This window comes from Prionailurus viverrinus, chromosome A2 (assembly GCF_022837055.1).
Source record: "Prionailurus viverrinus isolate Anna chromosome A2, UM_Priviv_1.0, whole genome shotgun sequence".
NCBI classification, from domain to species: domain Eukaryota; kingdom Metazoa; phylum Chordata; class Mammalia; order Carnivora; family Felidae; genus Prionailurus; species Prionailurus viverrinus.
Window position 1 is genome coordinate 117,194,876 of NC_062562.1, and position 19,241 is coordinate 117,214,116.

At 43.0% G+C, this 19,241-nt stretch overlaps 1 protein-coding gene across 1 annotated transcript in view; it reads right to left on the reverse strand.

Annotated features, from left to right (window-relative positions):
- Positions 1-292: 292 nt before the first annotated feature.
- Positions 293-19,241, reverse strand: part of GSDME (gasdermin E) — a 64,978-nt gene continuing 46,029 nt past the window's right edge. Inside the window, exons 6-10 of the mRNA XM_047827124.1 lie at positions 18,658-18,819; positions 16,490-16,617; positions 14,553-14,748; positions 4,434-4,507; positions 293-1,716 (exon numbers count right to left, since the gene is read on the reverse strand). Coding sequence (XP_047683080.1) covers positions 1,486-1,716; positions 4,434-4,507; positions 14,553-14,748; positions 16,490-16,617; positions 18,658-18,819 — 791 coding nt within the window. The 3' untranslated portion in view covers positions 293-1,485. The remainder of the gene's footprint in view (positions 1,717-4,433; positions 4,508-14,552; positions 14,749-16,489; positions 16,618-18,657; positions 18,820-19,241) is intronic.

Here is a 19,241-nt window from a genome sequence, read left to right on the forward strand (position 1 = left end):
CATTGGGGTCTGCTAAGGAATGGCAATAACTGGGGGGTGGCAGGGTGGCTAGGAACACCTGTAGCAGTATAGGCACATCCTGGGATGGCATCTTTAGTTTTTGTTGCTTTGGGGTGGTGTTAGTTGGTTCATTTCAACTTAGAGGCTCATGCATACAAAATTCTAACAGGAACAGAAGGGTAACTCCCCTAGCCTTGCCCCAACTTCTAACTCCTCTCTCTTCCCCCAAGGAGCCACTGTCAGGTTTCTTGTGGGCTTTTTAAATGTTTATTTATTTTTGAGACAATGGAAAGGCACAGTGCAAATGGCGGAGGGACAGGCAGTGGGAGACAGAATCTGAAGCATGCTCTTGGCTCTGAGCCGTCAGCCCAGAGCCCAACGTGGGGCTTGAACTCACGAACCGGGAGATCATGACCTCGATGTCAGATGCTTAACTGACTGAGCCACTCAGGTGCCGCTTCTTGTGGACTCTTAAAGGAAGCTCCCGTTGCACTGTGGTACATGTGTATATATTTTTTATACAAGTAGATTCTTCTTACACAATCTGTCCTCAGTTTGTTGTTTATAAAAGTTTATTTCAGAAAGCCAGAAAGGCGGTGTATAGTGCCACAGCTGTAGCTAAGGTGCTTTTTTGTTGTTGCCACACAATGTGCAATTTTTTTCCTCATGCGTCCTAAGATTTAGTCTCATTTTTGACTGAAGCAATGAAAGCGTTGTTTGCTTCATCTCTTCCATTTTAACATTCGAGTAGATGACAGGTTATATATATATATATGTGTGTATATATATATATAATATATATGTGTGTGTGTATATATATATATATATATATATATATATGCATGCTGAGTAACATGTTTCTCTTCAACAACTGCGACTTCTCATCCTCCCTGCTCCTAAAGTCAGACCTCTGGCAGGAGGTCCTAGCTACTTTTTACTAAGGGAAAGAAGGGATTTCAGGTCCCCAGTGGATATTAGCAATGGAATCAGGGGCACTAAAGAGACATTCCATGCATTTTTATAGAAGAATGTCAAGACAGAATTAAAATATGTAGTATTTTACAAATTAAACATCCAGAATGCATAGGAAATCAGCATTGTTCTAGACCTAGAATTGGTATGTCAAAGCATGACAAAAATGAAATGTATATAGCTAGACCCCCTAAGGAAGGGTGTCCTGCTATGAGATCATTTTAATTTTATTCAGCAGAGGAATATGTATACTGTAGTGGTATTTACAGTTCATTTCCTCAATCAGCACATGTTCTATAGACTCAGCTGTCTTTGTTTATGAAAGAAAGTGATAGATGGACCTATCTCGCTGTAGAAGAGGGTTTTAACTAAACACCAGCTTAGAGTTCTCAACCCTGTGGGTGCTGGAGTTACCTTAGACACTGGGCCTCTTGGTAGCTAAACTCAGTAGTATCTTAACAATTCTGAAAAATACCTAACTTTGATGGTCTTGTACTTCTAATTCACATGTTATTAACGTGCTCTGCGTAAAGCACAGAGCCCACTGAGGCTTATATAAAGAATTCGTGGGACAGTGTTGGGGTCCTCCTCGGTGACAACTTTTATGGATGACGGCAGTCTCTCCAGGTTCACGTTGACTGTGGCAAACAAACGCTGTGCGATGCCAAACCTTTCTAGATCCTTCAGAGGAGCCAAGATTGGGTTTTTAAGATCAGATACTCCATCAGCCGAGAGACCATGAAACTGAAATGACATGTTTAAGCAAATTCACTTAAAATGTTATAGAAAATCCACAGAGAAAAAATAGTTTTTTACATTCCTCAAAAGGAGCACCCTTAAGATGTAACAAATAACAAGATGTATGTGACCTGGGCCCTGACCTTATGCCTGAGTTTTCCAATTTGCCTGCAGTTCTGACAGTCCTTCTACTCTCTGAACTCTGTATCTTCTCCTAGATCCCTTAACTTCAGGAGATTAGGAAGTTCAGAATGTAACTTTCCCATACACACAGTATGTATTTATTTTAATGATATTAGAATTTCCTATACAGCGGCTTGATCTCCTCAAAGGGATAAGTACCACAGTTTAGTTATGCTTCCTGCCTCAAGAACCTTTCTTTTGCTATTCCTTCTACCTGGGATACTCTTCCTCTAGAGTCCACATAGACCTTTTCTTCTCCTCTCTCATGGTCCATTGAAATGCCATGTCAGAACAGCCTTTCCTGATCTTCCCTCCACCCCCATATCCCAACGACTATTACCCTACTGTCTTTCTGAAGATAGTCACTGTTTAGTCTGTTTTCTAAAATCTAAGCTTTTTAGGAGGCTGGTCTGTCATAGAACATAGGGCCCTCAATGTGCTGAATGAGAGTTCACTTCAGCTGCTGCTCTAATTCCAAGTTCTCAGATTTTTACACAGGCATTGAAAACCAGATCCAATTAATGTAGAGAGTAAAATTTAAAATAAAAAATGAAGGGAATCCAAAAAATTTCCAGAAATGTCTTGAGCAATGATAACCTTACTAAAACTTGCCCCAGTGGCAGAAGTGCAGCACGCATTTGATAAAAGTAATTACCACAGGCTTAACATCAGCTTTTGGTCAAGACTATCAACTCTGTTTGACTTCAGAGTGGACCAGGCTTGCTCTTTGAGCACCACATCCCAGCGATTTAAGAATGAGCTCTACTGGCACAGCCTCAAGACTGCCTATAGCAGGCTGTGTCTGGAGTCTAGTGGACAGGGGCTGAGCAGCATCCAGCTTCCTACTCTGAATATCTGCCGGGCCCATGGGTCCAGAGACCCTTCTAGGTAAGGGTCACCCAAAGGGTGGGGGCAGGTGCAGAATTAGCAGTCTCTAACTCACCTTCTTCCCAGTTTGGCAAACAATTAGTGTATCTGATGCTGTTCTTCCAAAAGCCCTTCTGAAAGGCTCTCAAAGTTATTCTGGCCACCAGATAAGAGAAGACAGGAATACAGGTAGAATTTTGTACCCTGTTCTAAGTAAATCCCTATAAGAAACACAATACCCAAATTCGTTCAGAAGGCAGGAGCCTCATTATTCGTTCAGAAGGCAGGAGCCTCATTGTCTTTAGCGTTGCTGCAGTATCTAGGGCAGATTATGTGAAGATACCCAGGAAATTCTTCAAAAGAAAAATTCTTTGTCTATGTTGAACAGCTCCCAAAAACCACACAAATGACTCTGTGGGCTTTTGTGCCACTTTAGAATACCAGCCATTCTAGAACCCTGAATGTGGCTACCTTTAGACCAACAAAGCAGAACTTGGATGATCAGATCTAACGCAGACTACAAGGAAGACGACAATGAAGTATGAGTTTGTTGGGAAAGGGAATTAGCTAATGTGGTCTTGCAGTAATATACACACAATTCAGGAAGTATTTCCTGAATGCAGTAGATAATTTTGTAAATCTTAGGACCCTGGGAAATGCTAAGTGCAAAGTTACTGCTATGCTCATTATTATGGACAAATAGATGATACTGTTTTCATAACTACACCACCAGCCTTTACCCTTAGCTGACCCCAGAACAAACATGCTGGCATGTTTTCAAGTAGTTCAGTTTTTGTGGTCACAGTACAAGAACCCAGAATTCCTCTACCAGTGGGTAGAAACTGCTTTCAGTTGTGAATGGGCTGTAAACTGTTCCTTGGAACAATGCCCTTGTTCAGATGTCTTTGCTATTCAGAGAAGTACCCAAAGCACTAAGCATGGTGCTCAAAGTTCTCAGACTAGATGGATAACAAATTTCAGGGTCCTGTCCAGGCACTTAATCTCAATACCTACTTCCCAGATCTGGGAGCAGAGCTCTGAGCTTTGGATTTTTTAGCCTACAAAGCATGTTCGTTTTGACTCTTTGTAAGTAACCAGACCTTAAAATAATCTAGCCTGGTATGCTTTTGTTCTCTGCCCCAGGCTGAGCAACACCTGCCCCATTCGAGTGACTTCTGGGCAGTGTATTGATGGTTCCTTTTATTAATGACCCAATTTGTAACTTAAAAAGGTAAGGCTTAATCTTGACTCTCCAGGGCTAAGGTCATCACTACCTAACTCTGAGACCAGTCTCCTCTTAAATACCTTCCTGGTGAATTTGAGGCAGAGCTGTATCCAACTGGCCTAACCATAACCCTGCAAATGGTGTCAGGTTCCTTCCCTGCAATGTTGCAACCAAACACTGGGAAAAACATGAGATTTGGAATCTAATGGCAAAGTTGAGAGTCCTACCCTGCTAACAAGTTCTTTGTACAAATCCTTTTCCTCTCGATCTCAGTCTTCCCATAGGGTAGGGTGTGTGGTGTGATGTGGACAGTGTGATACAAAAAAAAAGTGGAGTTAATAACATCTGTTTAACCTATTTTGAAGGGCTGTTATGGATGAGAAATCCTAAAGGTGTTTTATCAGTTGTCGGTTGCCCATCCCCAGGTCCCATCTGAGAGGTTTCTTACCAAGTGACACAGCGCAGGAATAATCTGGAGTTTACAGCAAGCACCCAGCAGAACCGCTGCATTGTCTGGCATTTCTGCAGGAGACAAACATCAGTCACTGTCCAAAAAACCCATGGGAACAGGCCAGCCCCTGAATTGTACCTAATTTATACTTTAGTGCTCTCCCATCAGCCAGCCAGAGAACATGCTCAGTCTCAGTAATTACTGAAAAAATGAAAGGTGCTAAAGAGGCAGCAAAGCCCTTTTAGGTGGGAACCAGGTAACCAGCTCTGTGTTCACTAGAGGATAGTCCTTGACATTCAATTTGCCAATCAAGAAGAACTGTACAGACACAAGGAAAAGCAAATTTATGTAGAAAAGTAGAACCTACCTTTTCTTAAAGACAACAAAGGTGAAGAAGGAAGCTTGTGCCCCTCCCAAAGCCAAAGCAAAGGCTTTGAAGGCCAAGAAAAGGGTGCTGAAATCACACACACACACACACAAATCTACGTCACCTACCTTCCAACAGGCCAAGACACTGTGTCTCCAAAGGCAGCCCAAATACCCTCAAAAGAGTGCCCCCCGACCAGGAGAAACCCGCTTGACCACTATGCCATCATCAAGTTCCCCCTAATCTTGAGTCAGCCATGAAGGAAACAGAAGAGAATAACACACTTGTGTTCATTATGGAGGTCAAAGCCAACAAGCACCAGATAAAACAGGCTGTGAAGCAGCTGTATGACATTGATGTGGCCAAGATCAACACCTCCATCAGGCCCAAAGGAGAGAAGGCAGCATATGTTCAACTGGCTCCTCACTATGATGCTTTGACTATTGCCAATGAAATTGAGATCATCTAAATGGAATCCAGCTGGCTAAATCTAAATTTTTTCACCCAAAGGAAAAAAAAAAAAAAAGTAGAACCTAAGATTTGGTGATAAGAGCTGTGTTTGAGCTCTGCTACATATTTAGGGTAGGACTTTGGGTATACCTCTCTGAGCATGTTTCCTCATTTGACCATAGTTTTGTTTCTGCATATGCCAGAGAACCAAGTAAACTGTGAAGGGTTCCTTCCACTCAGGTCACTAGTCATTTTGGGGACAAAAATGCAACATGGCTGGATAAAGGGGTGGCACTGCAGAGCCCCCCCCCCCCCAGCCACCCACACTAGCTTGACACAAGGGGCACCAATGGCACAATGAGTTGGTGCAGGGCTGTGATGAGGCTGAGGGCTACACTGGAAGGGCCCTGCCAAGTCCCCGGAAAAGGAAATCCACATCAATGTTATTCAAAATGGATTTTAAATACCAACCAGGATAAAAACAGACGCAGTTCTAAGAGAACCCAATTCCCTCAGGCTATAACCTTTGAACTGGAAAGGCAAAGAGAGAAATGAGTCACCTGTTGCATCATCTGGTCCAGGGACCACTCATGAACTCCCTCCATTTCCTGCATTCGTTAGCAGCCTTATTTATAAATAGCAACATGTCACCAAGGCTGTGGCCCAGCAGAGTACAATGAAATATAGCCCATTTCTAAGACAGAAATGCTGCTAGGAAGATAAGGCAGTTCTCCCTCTTGAGAACCCCCTAAAATTGCATTTAAATGTTGTGTGCATTTGCCCACAGAGAGGGTCCACAGTCCATGAATTATCAAGCAGGCCCTTATCCCAAATCAGGAAGATGCAGCTGGTAAATATATGACCCCAGGTGGAAAGATCACAGGACCGGGAAGGGCAGTGACAAAGTCACCTGGAACATGATCATGTCCTGGCCGAGCCACTGTCACAAGTCATCTCCCGTGTTTATGCTTCCATTCCCTCACTTTTCTGGCTCCTGAGTCCCATGTAGTCATCATCCACTCTCCCTTATTCTTAGAAATACTTTAGTTCCAGGTTAGGAGGATAGTCATTCACTATTTTGAGCAATGGTGGTAAGGAGAGAAGGATGAAATAACAGCATCTGCTTTACAAACCATACCAACTAATTTTACTACTTTAACCTCCCTGTGGGTGCAGATGATTATCTTCCCCTATCTCAGCACCTAGCAGTGCCTACAACACATAAGAGGCCTCTTCAGTATTTTTTGAGTTGAAATGATTTATTTTGACTGCTCTTCTGTATTCTGACTCTTTACAAATGAGACCTGAGAGGTTCACACTTAAGGTCACAAAGTGGTTGAGGAAGAGTTCCAGACACAGGCAAGATGCTGGATAAGTTAAGCATGAAGAGACTGGTTCAAGGTGCAATGTAGGAAGATCCTGAACCCACCTCTTCCTGTGTTGCCCCAAATCTCCAGCTACATATGGAACAATATCCTCTGAAAAAAAAAACCCACAACCACCAGAGCAACTCCTACACATCTGGCAAGCAAGGAACATCCCACATTGAAGCAGGTAAGAAAGGCTGAGCCACAAAGTCACCATAAACCCCACCTTTGGCACAGTGACCCACAATTGGAAGAGAACTTAAAAGCTTCTCTATGAAAAGCAAAGAGTTTGAACCCTACATTTTTAAGACAGGCACCGCAGGAACCAGCTCCTTACACCTCTAGCTTTGAAAGCCAATGGGGCTCATGTCCTTGAGACCCACAAGGCTATAGCAAACTGAGAAATGGTTCATTAAAGCCTTGCACATGGACTTACCTACACCAAGGCAGCCCTTTGACAGGTGTCCAGACTTTCTGTGCAACAGGCTTGTTATCTTAAAGCAGCAATCTGGGGGTGCCTGTGTGGCTCAGTCAGCTAAGCATCCAACTTCAGCTCAGGTCATGATCTCACAGTTTATGGGTTTGAGCCCCACATCCAGACTCAGAACTTGGGGCCTGTTTTGGATTCTGTGTTTCCCTCTCTCTGTGCCACTCCCTGCTCACACTGTCATTCAAAAACAAACATTAAAAAAGAAACAAGCCGCAATCTAAAGGGCAGACACCTCAAACAGAGGAGAGGCCTGCTGGAGTACACTGTAAGGATAGATAGCTGCCAGTGCTTACCATCTTTGCATCCTTCCTCTACCACACTCCAGAGCACCAATATCGCCTGGAGGGGAGCCATTGCACAGGTCTGATGCTCTAGTTTTTATGGCTGCCAGCCAGAGAATACCTCTTGATCACCTGGCTCTGGTGGTGAGCAGGCTTGAGATCCTGGGCCCCATGGGACAGTAACAAATGGAGAGAGTTCTTGGCTGCCTACTACCCCCAGTTTTCCCATGACAGGCCTACTTGAAGAAGAAGGGGAAGATGGCAGCTGAGTAGGAGGAACCTAAGCTTGCCACATCCCACAAATACAACTAGACAACTATCATATCATCCTAAGGACGCCAGAAATCTATCTGAAGACTGGCAGAATAAACTCCACAACTAAAGGTAGAGAAGAGGCCACATCAAGAAGATAGAGTCCAGGGGCGCCTGGGTGGCGCAGTCGGTTAAGCGTCCGACTTCAGCCAGGTCACGATCTCGCGGTCCGTGAGTTCAAGTCCCGCGTCAGGCTCTGGGCTGATGGCTCAGAGCCTGGAGCCTGTTTCCCATTCTGTGTCTCCCTTTCTTTCTGCCCCTCCCCCGTTCATGCTCTGTCTCTCTCTGTCCCAAAAATAAACAAACATTGGGAAAAAAAATTAAAAAAAAAAAAAAAGAAGATAGAGTCCAGAGTTGTGGCTTGAGAGAGAAATGGATCATGGCAACCGCAGAATGGAGGGAGCAGTGGTCACAGAGAAGGGTGAAACACAGGGGAGCACACAGAAAAAATGAATCCCCGCAGCAATTGGCTTGGAAAGCAAAAGGGCACTTACTTCCTGAGTTCTTGCAACCAGTGGTGCTTAAAGCCCCGATTTTTAAAGGACATCGCCTGCCTTCTCTTCAAGAGCAGCCCCAAATAGCCTGCAGACATACAGCATGAAATAGCAATCTGAAGAGTGTCTTGGGGCACACACTGGGGAGGTTAGTTGCTCATCTGAGAGCATGTTCTAGAGAGACAGTGTTCATGGAGAGACCCCTCTGAGAACATAGGAACTGGCAAATGCCTTCCCCTACCCCTCCCATTAACATAAAAGAAGAGTCACCTGTAATAACCAGGGCAAGGGGCACCTGGCTGGCTCAGTCGGTTGAGCATCCAACGTCGGCCCAGGTCATTATCTTGTGGTTTACGAGTTCCAGCTCTGCATTGGGCTCTGTACTGACAGCTCAGGGCCTAGAGGCTGCTTTGGATTTTGTGTCTCCCTTTCTTTCTGCCCCTGCCCAGCTTGCATTCTGTCTCTCTCTCTCTCACACAAATAAATAAAAACATGTAAAAAAATTTTAAAGTTCTAAAAAGTGTAATGCCAACAGTTGGTACTTAACTCAATTATACCTAGCTTCATGCTCTGCAAGAACCACACTTTCCAGTCATGCTTGCCTCATTCCCAGCAGCCCCCCCCCCCTTCAGAAGAGGGCCCCAAACTCCTGACAACACTGCATCTCCTGACTTACACGTTTTGTGAGGCCTCTGTTCCAGTGGCAGCACCAATAGATCTCATTAACAAGCAGACCAGAGCACACCTAGTTAAACACACCAACTCAGGCCAAGGACCAAACTCTGTCCACAACAAAGAGAGCCTCTGCAGACTAGTCTGAAGGATAAAGTAGCCAGGACACATTAGAGACACTCCTGGAATCACCAGGCCTTGGGGAACAGGGGCCATTACACTGCAGAGCACTACAGGATCTCTTCTTCATAAAGCCCTTACCTAAGGGTAAGAACAGAAGATGTAGCTAACTTTCCTAACAAGGAAACAGGCACAGAGACTTAGACAAAATAAGAAGACATTTTGTCCCAAATGAAAAGACAAAGCTACCTCAGAAGTTCTAAGAAAAACAGATACATAGTACCATGCCTGGTAAAGAATTTAAAGCTGTGATCCTAAGGATTCTCATAGGACTTGAGAAAAGAGTGGAGAACACTAGGGAGACCATTAACCCAGAGATAAGGAATAACATAGCAGAGATAAAGGGCTCAATAAACAAACAAAATGAGAAACACTCTTGATGGAATGAGTATCAGGCTGGAGAAAACACAGGAATCAATTAATGATAGAAAAGACAGTAATGGAAAGAAATCAAGCTGAACAAAAGAGAAAAAATAATTATGCAAAACAAGAATAGACTTAGGAAACTCAGTGACTCCATCAAATGTAATGACATTCACATTATAGGAGTTCCAGAAGAAGCAGAGAGAGAAAAGGAGCCAGAAAATTTATTTGAAGAAATAATAGCTGAAAATTACCCTGATCCAGGGAAGGAAACAGATATCCAGATTCAGGAGGCACAGAGAACCTCCAACTAAATCAGCAAAAGCAGATGCACACCAAGACATACTGTAATTAAAATGGCAAAATATAGTGATAATGAAAAAATATTAAAAGAGAGGGGCACCTGGGTGGCTCAGTCATTTAAGCATCCAACTCTTGATTTCAGCTCAAGTCATGATCTGAGGGTTGTGGGAGCAAGCCTCAGTATTGGGTTCTGCACTGGGCATGGAGCCCATTTAAGATTCTCTCTCCCTCCCTCTGCCCTTCCCCCACTTGTTTGCTTGCACTCTGTCAAACAAATAAATAGGTAAATAAAAATTTAAGAATAAAAGCAGCAAGACAAAGTAACCAGTTACATACACAAGAAAACACCATAAGGCTATCTGGATTTTTCAGCAGAAACTTTCCAAGCCAGAAGGGAGTGGCAGGATATATTCAAAATACTGAGTGGGAAAAATCAGCAGCCAAGAACACTGTCCAGCAAGGCTATCATTAGAATAGAAGAGAGAGAAAGATTTTCCCAGATAAGCAAAAACTAAAGGAGTTCATGACCATAAACCAGCCCTGCAAGAAATACTAAAGGGGACTCTGACTAGAAAGGAAAGATAAAAAAATGACAGTATGAAGGTCAAAAACACAAAAGCAATAAAAATGAGTATTTCTGTGAAAAAACAGTCAAGGAACTCACAAAAAAGACATAAAATATGACACTATGTACTTAAAACATTGAGAAAGAAGGAGTAATGAATGGGTTCAAACATAAGTAACCAACTTACATGCAGAAGATGTTATGCTATGTTATGTTCTGCTACATGCAGAAGATGTTATGTACACACCTAATGGTAACCACAAACCAAAAGCACTAGTAAAGAGGCAAAGAATAAAGAGATAGAAATGCAAATATATCACTAAAGAAAACCAGTAAACCATGAAAGCAAGAAAGGATCAGAGAAAATGTTCAGAAACAACCACGAAAAAAATAATAAAATGGCAACAAATGCATATCAATAATATCTTGGAATATAAATGGACTAAATGCTCCAATCAAAAGATAGAGAGTAACAGAGTAGATTAAAAAATAAGACCCATCTATATGCTGCCAACAAGAGACTTATTTTTTAAAAAAAATTTTTCAGTATTTTTGAGAGAGAGAGACAGAGTGGAAGCAGGGGAGGGGCAGAGAGAGAGGGAGACACAGAATCTGACACAGGCTCTAGGCTCTGAGCTGTCAGCACACAGCCCGACGTGGGACTCCAACTTGGGAATGGTGAGATCTTGACCTGAGCTTAAGTCAGCAGATGCTTAACTGACTGAGCCACCCAGGCACCCCAACAAAAGACTTATTTTAGACCTAAAGACACCTTCAGATTGAAAGTGAGGGGATAGAGACACATTTATCATGCAAAAGGATGTCAGAAGAAAGCTGGTATAGCAATACTTATATTGGACAAAATAGACTTTAAAACAAGACTGTAACAAGAGACAAAGAAGGACACTATATAATAATAAAGAGGCCATCATCCAGCAAGAAGACATAAAAATTGAAATATTTATGCATCCAACATGGGAGCACCCAAATACATAAGGCAGTTAACAAACAAAGGAAGTAACTAATCTATAATAATACAGTAACAGGAGGGGACTTTAACACCCCACTTACATCAATGGACAGATTATCTAAACAGAAAATCAGCAAGAAGATGGCTTTGAGTGACACACTGGACCAGATGGATTTAACAGTTATATTCAGAACATTCCTTCCTAAAACAGCATAATACACATTCTTTTCAAGTGCACAAGGAACGTTCTGCAGAACAGACCGCATATTAGACCACAAACAAGCCTCAACAAACTTAAAAAGATCAGTCATACCATGCAGCTTTTCTGACTACAACATTATGAAACTAGAAGTCAACCACAAGAAAAAATCTGGAAACACCACAAATACATGGAGGTTAAATAACATGCTACTAAACAATAAATGAGTCAACCAGGAAGTTAAAGACAAAATTAAAAATTACATGGAAACAAATGAAAATGAAAACATGATGGTCCAAAACCTTTGGGATGCAGCAAAAGCAGTCATAAGAGGAAAGTGTATAGCAATATAGGCCTGCCCCAACAGCAAAAATGTCAAATACACAATCTAATCTTATACCTAAAGGAGCTAGAAAAAGAACAAACAAAACCTAAAACCAGCAGAGGGAAGGAAATAATATAGAACAGAAATAAATGATATAGAAACTAAGACAACAATGGAAGATCAATGAAACCAGGAGCTGGTTCTTTGCGGGGGAGGGGGACAAAAAAATTGATAAACCTCTAGCTGGACATATCAAGAAAAAAAGAGAAAGGACCCAAATAAAGTCACAAATGAGAGATTAAAAATAACAAACACCACAGAAATACAACTATATGAGAGTAGTATAAAAAATTATATGTCAAAAAACTGGATAACCTAGAAGAAATGGATAAATTCCTAGAAACATATAACCTACCAAAACAGGAAAAAAAAAAAAAATAGAAACTTTGAATAGATTACCAGCAAAGAAATTGAATCAGTAATCAAACAACTCCCAAGAAACCAAAGTCCAGGACCAGATGGTTCCACAGGCAAATTCTACCAAACATTTAAAGAAGAGTTAATAACTATGCTTCTCAAACTATTCCAAAAGATAAAAAGGAAGGAAAAAATTCCAAATTAATTCTATGAGAGTAGTGTTATCCTGATAGCAAAACCAGATGAAAACACCAAAACAAAAACAAAACAGAATTTTAGGCCATTATCTCTGATGAACATGGATTCTAAAATCCTCAAGAAAATACTAGCAAACCGAACCCAAACCGAATACATTTAAAAAATCATTCACCATGACCAAATGCAATTTATTCCTGGGCTGCAAGGTTGATTCAATATTCACAAATCAATGTGATACATCACACCAATAAGAGAAAGGATAAGTTGGTTAAGGATCTGACTTCAGCTCAGGTCATGATCTCATGATTCATGAGTTCAAGCTTTGTGTTGGGCTGTATGCTGACAGTTCAGAGCCTGGAGCCTGCTTCAGATTCTGTGTCTCCCTCTCTCTCTGCCCCTCTCCCTGTCTCTCAAAAATAAAAAAAAAATTTTTTTTTTAATAAGAGAAAAGCTAAGAACCAAATGATCACTTCAATAGACACTGAAAAAGCATTTGACAAAGTACAACATCTATTCATCATAATAACCCTCAACAAAGTAGGTTTAGAGGGAACTTATCTCAACATAATAAATGCCATTTATGAAAAACCCACAGCTAACATCATCTTCAATGGGGACAAACTGAGAGTCTTCCCCTAAGGTCAGGAACAAGATAAGGATGTGTACTCTCACCACTTTTATTAAACATAATAGTACTAAAAGCCCTAGCCACAGCAATCAGACAACAATAAAAAAGGCATTCAAACTGGTGAGGAAGAAGTCAAACTTTCACTCTTTGCAAATGACATTATACTATGTATAGAAAACCCAGAAAACTCCCATCAAAAAACTAGAACTGATAGGGGCATCTGGGTGGCTCAGTCGGTTGAGCATCCAAAACAACTGACAGCAGTTGTTCTGACAACTTGTTGTCAGAAACAGCAAGTAAGTCTCAGGTTATGTGTCAACTCCCAGTGGCTGCCTATGTGCAAGGCTGCAGAGAATTTGAAACTTTGTCCAGGTTTCAAGGAGAAGGGGACTGTGATGCATTCACCATTTCAGCCACATACTGCATATTTCACATCACTGAACTAGGCTATTGATAGAAATATTTCAATAAGTAATAGGGCATGTGAAAAAAAAAAAAAAAAGGCCCTTCACAAACTGGAAAACTCTGGCCAGTAGATTAGCCCCTAATAGAATGGCTATATTGAAAGACTCGAGTACACTGATGTTAACATCAGGGAGGAAGGGTCTCTAGTAGTGTTCCACACGCCTCTATTTTATGTCCTGTCCTAGTTAAAACATGTATCCATGACTTAGAACACAGCATATATTCATAGCATATATACATAACATATATTCGTTGGCATGTAGAGCTAGCAAGAGGGATACTGTCTGATTAATTTTTTAAAACCTGATAATCTCCTTGGCCTCTGTCTGTGGTGCTGGGGAGCAGCCATGAATGCATCAAGAAGTCAACACCTTGACTAATATCATCATGAAGGGAAGTTGTGGGGACAGAGATCCTAGGCTGCTGTGCCAGGTCTTGCCTTTCCAAGAAGGAACTGGAAGCCCAGCCTCCTTACATAGGATGACTACCTTCTGATACCCAAGACCCTCCGGCATGGTGAATCCTGGATGGGAGTGATAGAACAGGGCAGGGTCCACTCCTAGATAACCACTGCACCACTGTGCTCCAGAAGGGCCATCCCAGGACCATCGTGGAAGCTGTGTTGCTGCTGGGCCCAGCATCCTAGTGCATTGGGATACTCTCTACAGTCTCCCTGCCCAAATGTACACAAGGTGGCCAATAAGTCTGCAATGAGGGTCAGAAGTACCAAAACACTAGAGGAAAAAGCAGTAGGCAGATGGAAGCCACTTCCATGCAGCAGTGTCAGGGCTCAAGTATGAATCACAGGCTGTGTTTGAGGAGATGCCTTCCTTTGCTGCTGAGGGTATGTGCCTGCAGACAGCCCTCCTTGGAAGAGAAAAGAGAGAGTAGAGGAAGCTGGCATCACACTGAAGTCTTTGACTTTTCGTGGCGATGATATGTTTCCTCAGCCTTTCACTTACCCTCCCTGTACTGCTGAAAGGGAAGTAACCATATTTACCACATCTTCCACAACAATAAGCAAAGCAATTTCAAAGCCACAACAGCACTTTCTTTCTCTCTTTCCATACCTGCTAGTGCACTGACCAAGAAGTAGGCTGTAGAAAAGAGCTCCTGGTTGCTGATTGCATCCTCTGGGCCTGGACACTTGCCCTGCATTCTGTACCCCACCAGACACAGGAAAGCCATGAGGTCCTGCTGCTGTGGGGGCTTCAGCTTCCCCAGTATTGCCATTTGGAGTGACAGGCCACTTAATATGTCCTCACACTGCATAAGGAAGAGAAAAGAGATGGATGTAGTAAAGCCAGAGGCCAAGCTGAGCCTCTGCCCCATGACACGCAACCCCTTGCCCTTCCACCATCTCCCAAGTAAAGCAAAACCCTAATTCCTTTCTGTTTTTAAATTACTAATCCGCCAGGTTAGATTTCCTCATAAAAAGAGTAAACAGCCTTGCCCAGGTACTATTCTTTCACAGCAAGGGTAAAATGGACGCAGGAAAACCTTCCAGGACAGGGCAGGGTCTGTCAGGTCATGCCAGAGATCAGGAACAAGTGACTACATGCAGCACTAAGGAGGGGAACATAAAAACATTATCCCATCATGTTATCCAGCTTTAAACTTGGCACAGCAGCCCCCAACCACATTCCCAGCTAGACCCAGGGCAGCCCCATTCGTGAGCATTGGACCTGCTGGAAGGCGGGTGACCCTGCCAGTAAGGAGTGAGCTCTCCTCCATCATCACCTTTACATCAGGTGCATTCGTAGAAGAGCCCACTGGCCCCCACTACCTGGGAAGCTTGTTTCTCCTGCACTTGACAGGACACCTGATGTTCCTTCCAAATGTACTACTGGTCTGATATTTCCCTCTTGGAGCTATTCTAGGAAGTATAAGTCAGGGGGCTTTTTGAAACATGTGTGTTCTTTCTGGGGCTAGTACACCCTCCTCTGAGCTGCACCTCGCCCAGAACACCCAGATGTCTTGGACTGTTAGACTCTTTCTACAAGTATAGGGTCCCCCACCGGTGGCCAAGCTCTTTTGGTACAGTCCAATTTCAAGAGGGGAAAATAACATGAATGCTCTTCTGGAAATCATAAAAGCATTGAATCAGAAAATCAGAGTTCAAAATCTCTGAATAATAGAAAAAAGAAAAGAAAAACCTATCATATAAATCATCTGCTCTAGCCCCCTTAAGGAAGGAGAGTACAAAGTCTGGCAGGTTGCCAGGTGGTGTGTCCTTTACCATTTGTACAACTAATAGTTAAGGAACTCAACCAGAAAATCCTGCTGCTACAAACCAAAAAAATACAAAGGCCTGCTTTTCAATCTATTCTAAATAGAATAAATTGACCTACTGGACTCTGCCACACAGCCCCCTTGTAGTGGGGCTGAATAGAGGCCCCCAAAATATATGTTCACCTGGAACTTTAGAGTTTGACCTTATTTGGAATTAGAGTCTTTGCAGATATAATTAAAATAAGGATCTCAAGATGAGATGCTCCTAGGCTGGAATGGGCCCTACATCCAATGGTGAGTGTCCTTTAAGAGACAGAAAAGGAGAAGACATCAACACAGAAGACAGGGGCATAGGAAGACAGAGTAGAGACTGGAGCAGTGTGGCCACAAGCCAAGGAGCATCAGGAGCCACAAGAAGCTGGAAGAGGCAAGGAAGCATCCTCCCCTAGAGCCTGTGGGGGAAGCATGGCCCTGCTGACTTCTCAGCTTCAGACTTCGGGCCTCCAGAACTGTAAGAGAGTTTGTAGTAATTTATTATGACAGCCCGAGGGAACCAATCTGCACTTCGATTCTTGACATCAGCTACCTTTCTGCATTTAGATAACTAAGGATCTGGGAATAAGAAAAAGAGAAGCTTTAAGGTTTAAAGGAAGTGAGGAAATTTTAAATGCAATTTTATCCCAGCTCACAGCCTCATCCCAAGAGGTCTAGCCTGTCCACATCTCCTGAAAACCCAGGTAGAAGCAGCACTGCCTTGAGAAGTCTGTGGTCTTACCACTTGTTCCAGGACCACAAGCAATTCTTCATCGAACAGGACCGCCTGGAGGATGTCACTAAGTGCTGTCTGTTGCTGTTCTGGCAGCTCCAAAAACAGATGGAAATCCCTCTCCAAGAGCAGAGTCCCTGTGAAAACAGCAGAACACACCCAGCATCATGACTCCCATGTGTGTCTCAGAACAAGGGACAGCAGCCTTTGCTTTTTACAGTAATTGTCCTCAGTTCTTTGAAAGACACATGCAATAACACAGTAACATGCAGTAACACACAATGGAACTAGGAAGCAAAAGACATCGAGCTAGATACCACCCTGCGTGTTTTTCAATAACCACTCACTCTACTGCAAGAAGAAAGAAGGGGGACAAAAGAGAAAAGAAAGAGGGCACCGGGATTCATTTCAGACTTAACTCTTTTTTCTGAGGACTTACTAAATATTAAGTCTACTTTCTGGAAAAGTCTAATCAATTATTTAGACTCCTCTTTAGCATGATTTCTACAGAAGTCAATTATCAAGGCTGAATTACTAACTATCACTCAATACTTTTATAGGGCTTTGCAGCCATGCAGACTCCAAAGTCCATTATTTTCCATGTCCTTTCTTTTAATACCATGCATATTTTTATCCTTTAATATTTAATGCTTGCTTTTCAAAGAGTCTGGCACCCTATTTTTATGGCAAACACCAGCCATTCCATTTTTTCCATTCATTATTCTTCACCCATCCTGGAGAATGGGCAGGTGCACAGACGCACCAGCTGGGTTATGCACATCTTCTGCAGGATGGTTGAGGCTCTCTCCTTAAAATCTTTTCTGTATTTTTTTAAACAACACTGGAATACTTCTAGTAAATTAAGCCCAGTGAGGATTTAAGAACAAGATTTGATAAACCAAAACCGTTTCATATGCAGAAATGCATACTAATACATAATGCACTACCTCTGCTGATGGCAAATTCCAGCACACAATGGTCAGAGAGCCCCATGGAGAGGAACAGGTCACATCAGTCACTGACCCATTCAAAAACTTCTCTATAAATACAGCTAGGTCTTTGCCATGCCATCCTGGAGAGAAGAGCTCTCCTGGTTGGTGTAAAGTCCAAGGGCATAAAGTCCAGGCTGGCCCCCACCCTACTCCACATCAGGCTGATTTGAATGGCCAACTGACAGGGTGGACTGGTAGGAAAGGAAATGATAAACTGCAGTCCATGAACTCTTGTCCCTTCCCTGGAGCACAGGACACGGCTGCAGGGCCGCTCTGTTGTGTCCTAACCTACGACCATGCTTAAATGGCAGCTGGAAGTCAGACCCAACTGTCAGTCTCAAGGAGGCAGAGGAGGGGCCTGCAGCCCTGCAAGATGGAAGAGCCCTATCCTTCCCTGCCATTTCTTCCAACCCTGATGCTTTTGCTACAGAAAGAGAAGTATCTTCTAGTTTGGGACCCTCTGAAGCCCCATAGATGACAGTCTCTTCTTATCCTCCTGGCCATTCTCCAGATCATTCTGAGCTGTTTCTAGCTCTTTTTACCAAGTTCTTACCCAGTTATTTCCACTTTTCCTTGTCCATTTCTTCTTTGGCTATATACTGCACTCCTCCCTGCCCCCACCCCCCGCCCACCCACACAAGAAAAGCCAACTTTTTAAAACACAAAATCCTATGAAGAATAAAAGGAATTGCTGCAGGCAAGTCACAGGTACTCCCCTCCTCCTCACCGGATGCAGGGCTTCAAGCCACGTGGATAAAGAGCCCCCAAGAGAGCATTTTGCAATGCTGATGAAAGCCTTGCCTGTGCTGGCAGTGAAGGCTGGAATGTAATGAAACAGATGCAAAATTTGGGATATCGCTCTTTGCTGCTAACTAGCTACTTTTAATAGTCTGCGAGTCTTCTATGGATAAAATGAAAGAAAATGCCAAACCCCAGACTCTTTCACTCCTTAGTCTTCCACCCTTTCCTCAAAACATGGCACCCAAGACCTGAGGTTCCCTAAGATTCCACAGAGGTGCATCCTGCTGAGTGGACTAGGTCTGACTTGGAAGCATTGTTCCCTCTGTTCTCAAATGTTCTCCATTAAGTCGCTGAGGAGTCACCACTCCTGAAGGCCACCTCACCTCATGAAGTATCATACTAAAGTAGCAATCAGATCACCACACCCCACCCTGCTGACAATACCTTGTTTTAAAACATTCAGCGGCCAATCCAGGGCAGATGGTCCTGGTCCAGAATCTGGCATTTCCCAAAATGGAAACTCTTCAAAGGACGGAAGGTCCAGGAAGACATAGTCACTTCTGTGAATCTCAAAGCCACCATGCTTCCCTTGTAGGAGGCAGAATTCTGTAATGTGGGAGAAAAGGACAAGCCAGGCATAGGGTCAGCTGAGACTTGTTGGCACATCTCAAACCCAGGATTACCTAATAGGGAAGCGGGGGGTGAAGGGGAACACATCCACTCTCTGACCCCATAAGCCCACTTCCTGCACATTACACTGTTTGATGAAAAGTCAGCCACTTCCTAGAAATACAGGAAAATGGTTGTTCTCAACATAAAGGTCTCCAGTGTGTCCTCTCTGAACGGGTGGGAGGCAATCTTTCCAACATCAAAAGTATTTCCTTAGCCTGACTTGAACAAACTGTTAAATAGCAAAAATTCAAATGAGTACATTTTAAAATGACAGCAGTTGGGGCCAGTGGTTTTCTTTTTTTTTTTTTAAAGTTTATTCTTGAGAGAGAGAGAGTATGAGCAGGGAAGGGGCAGAG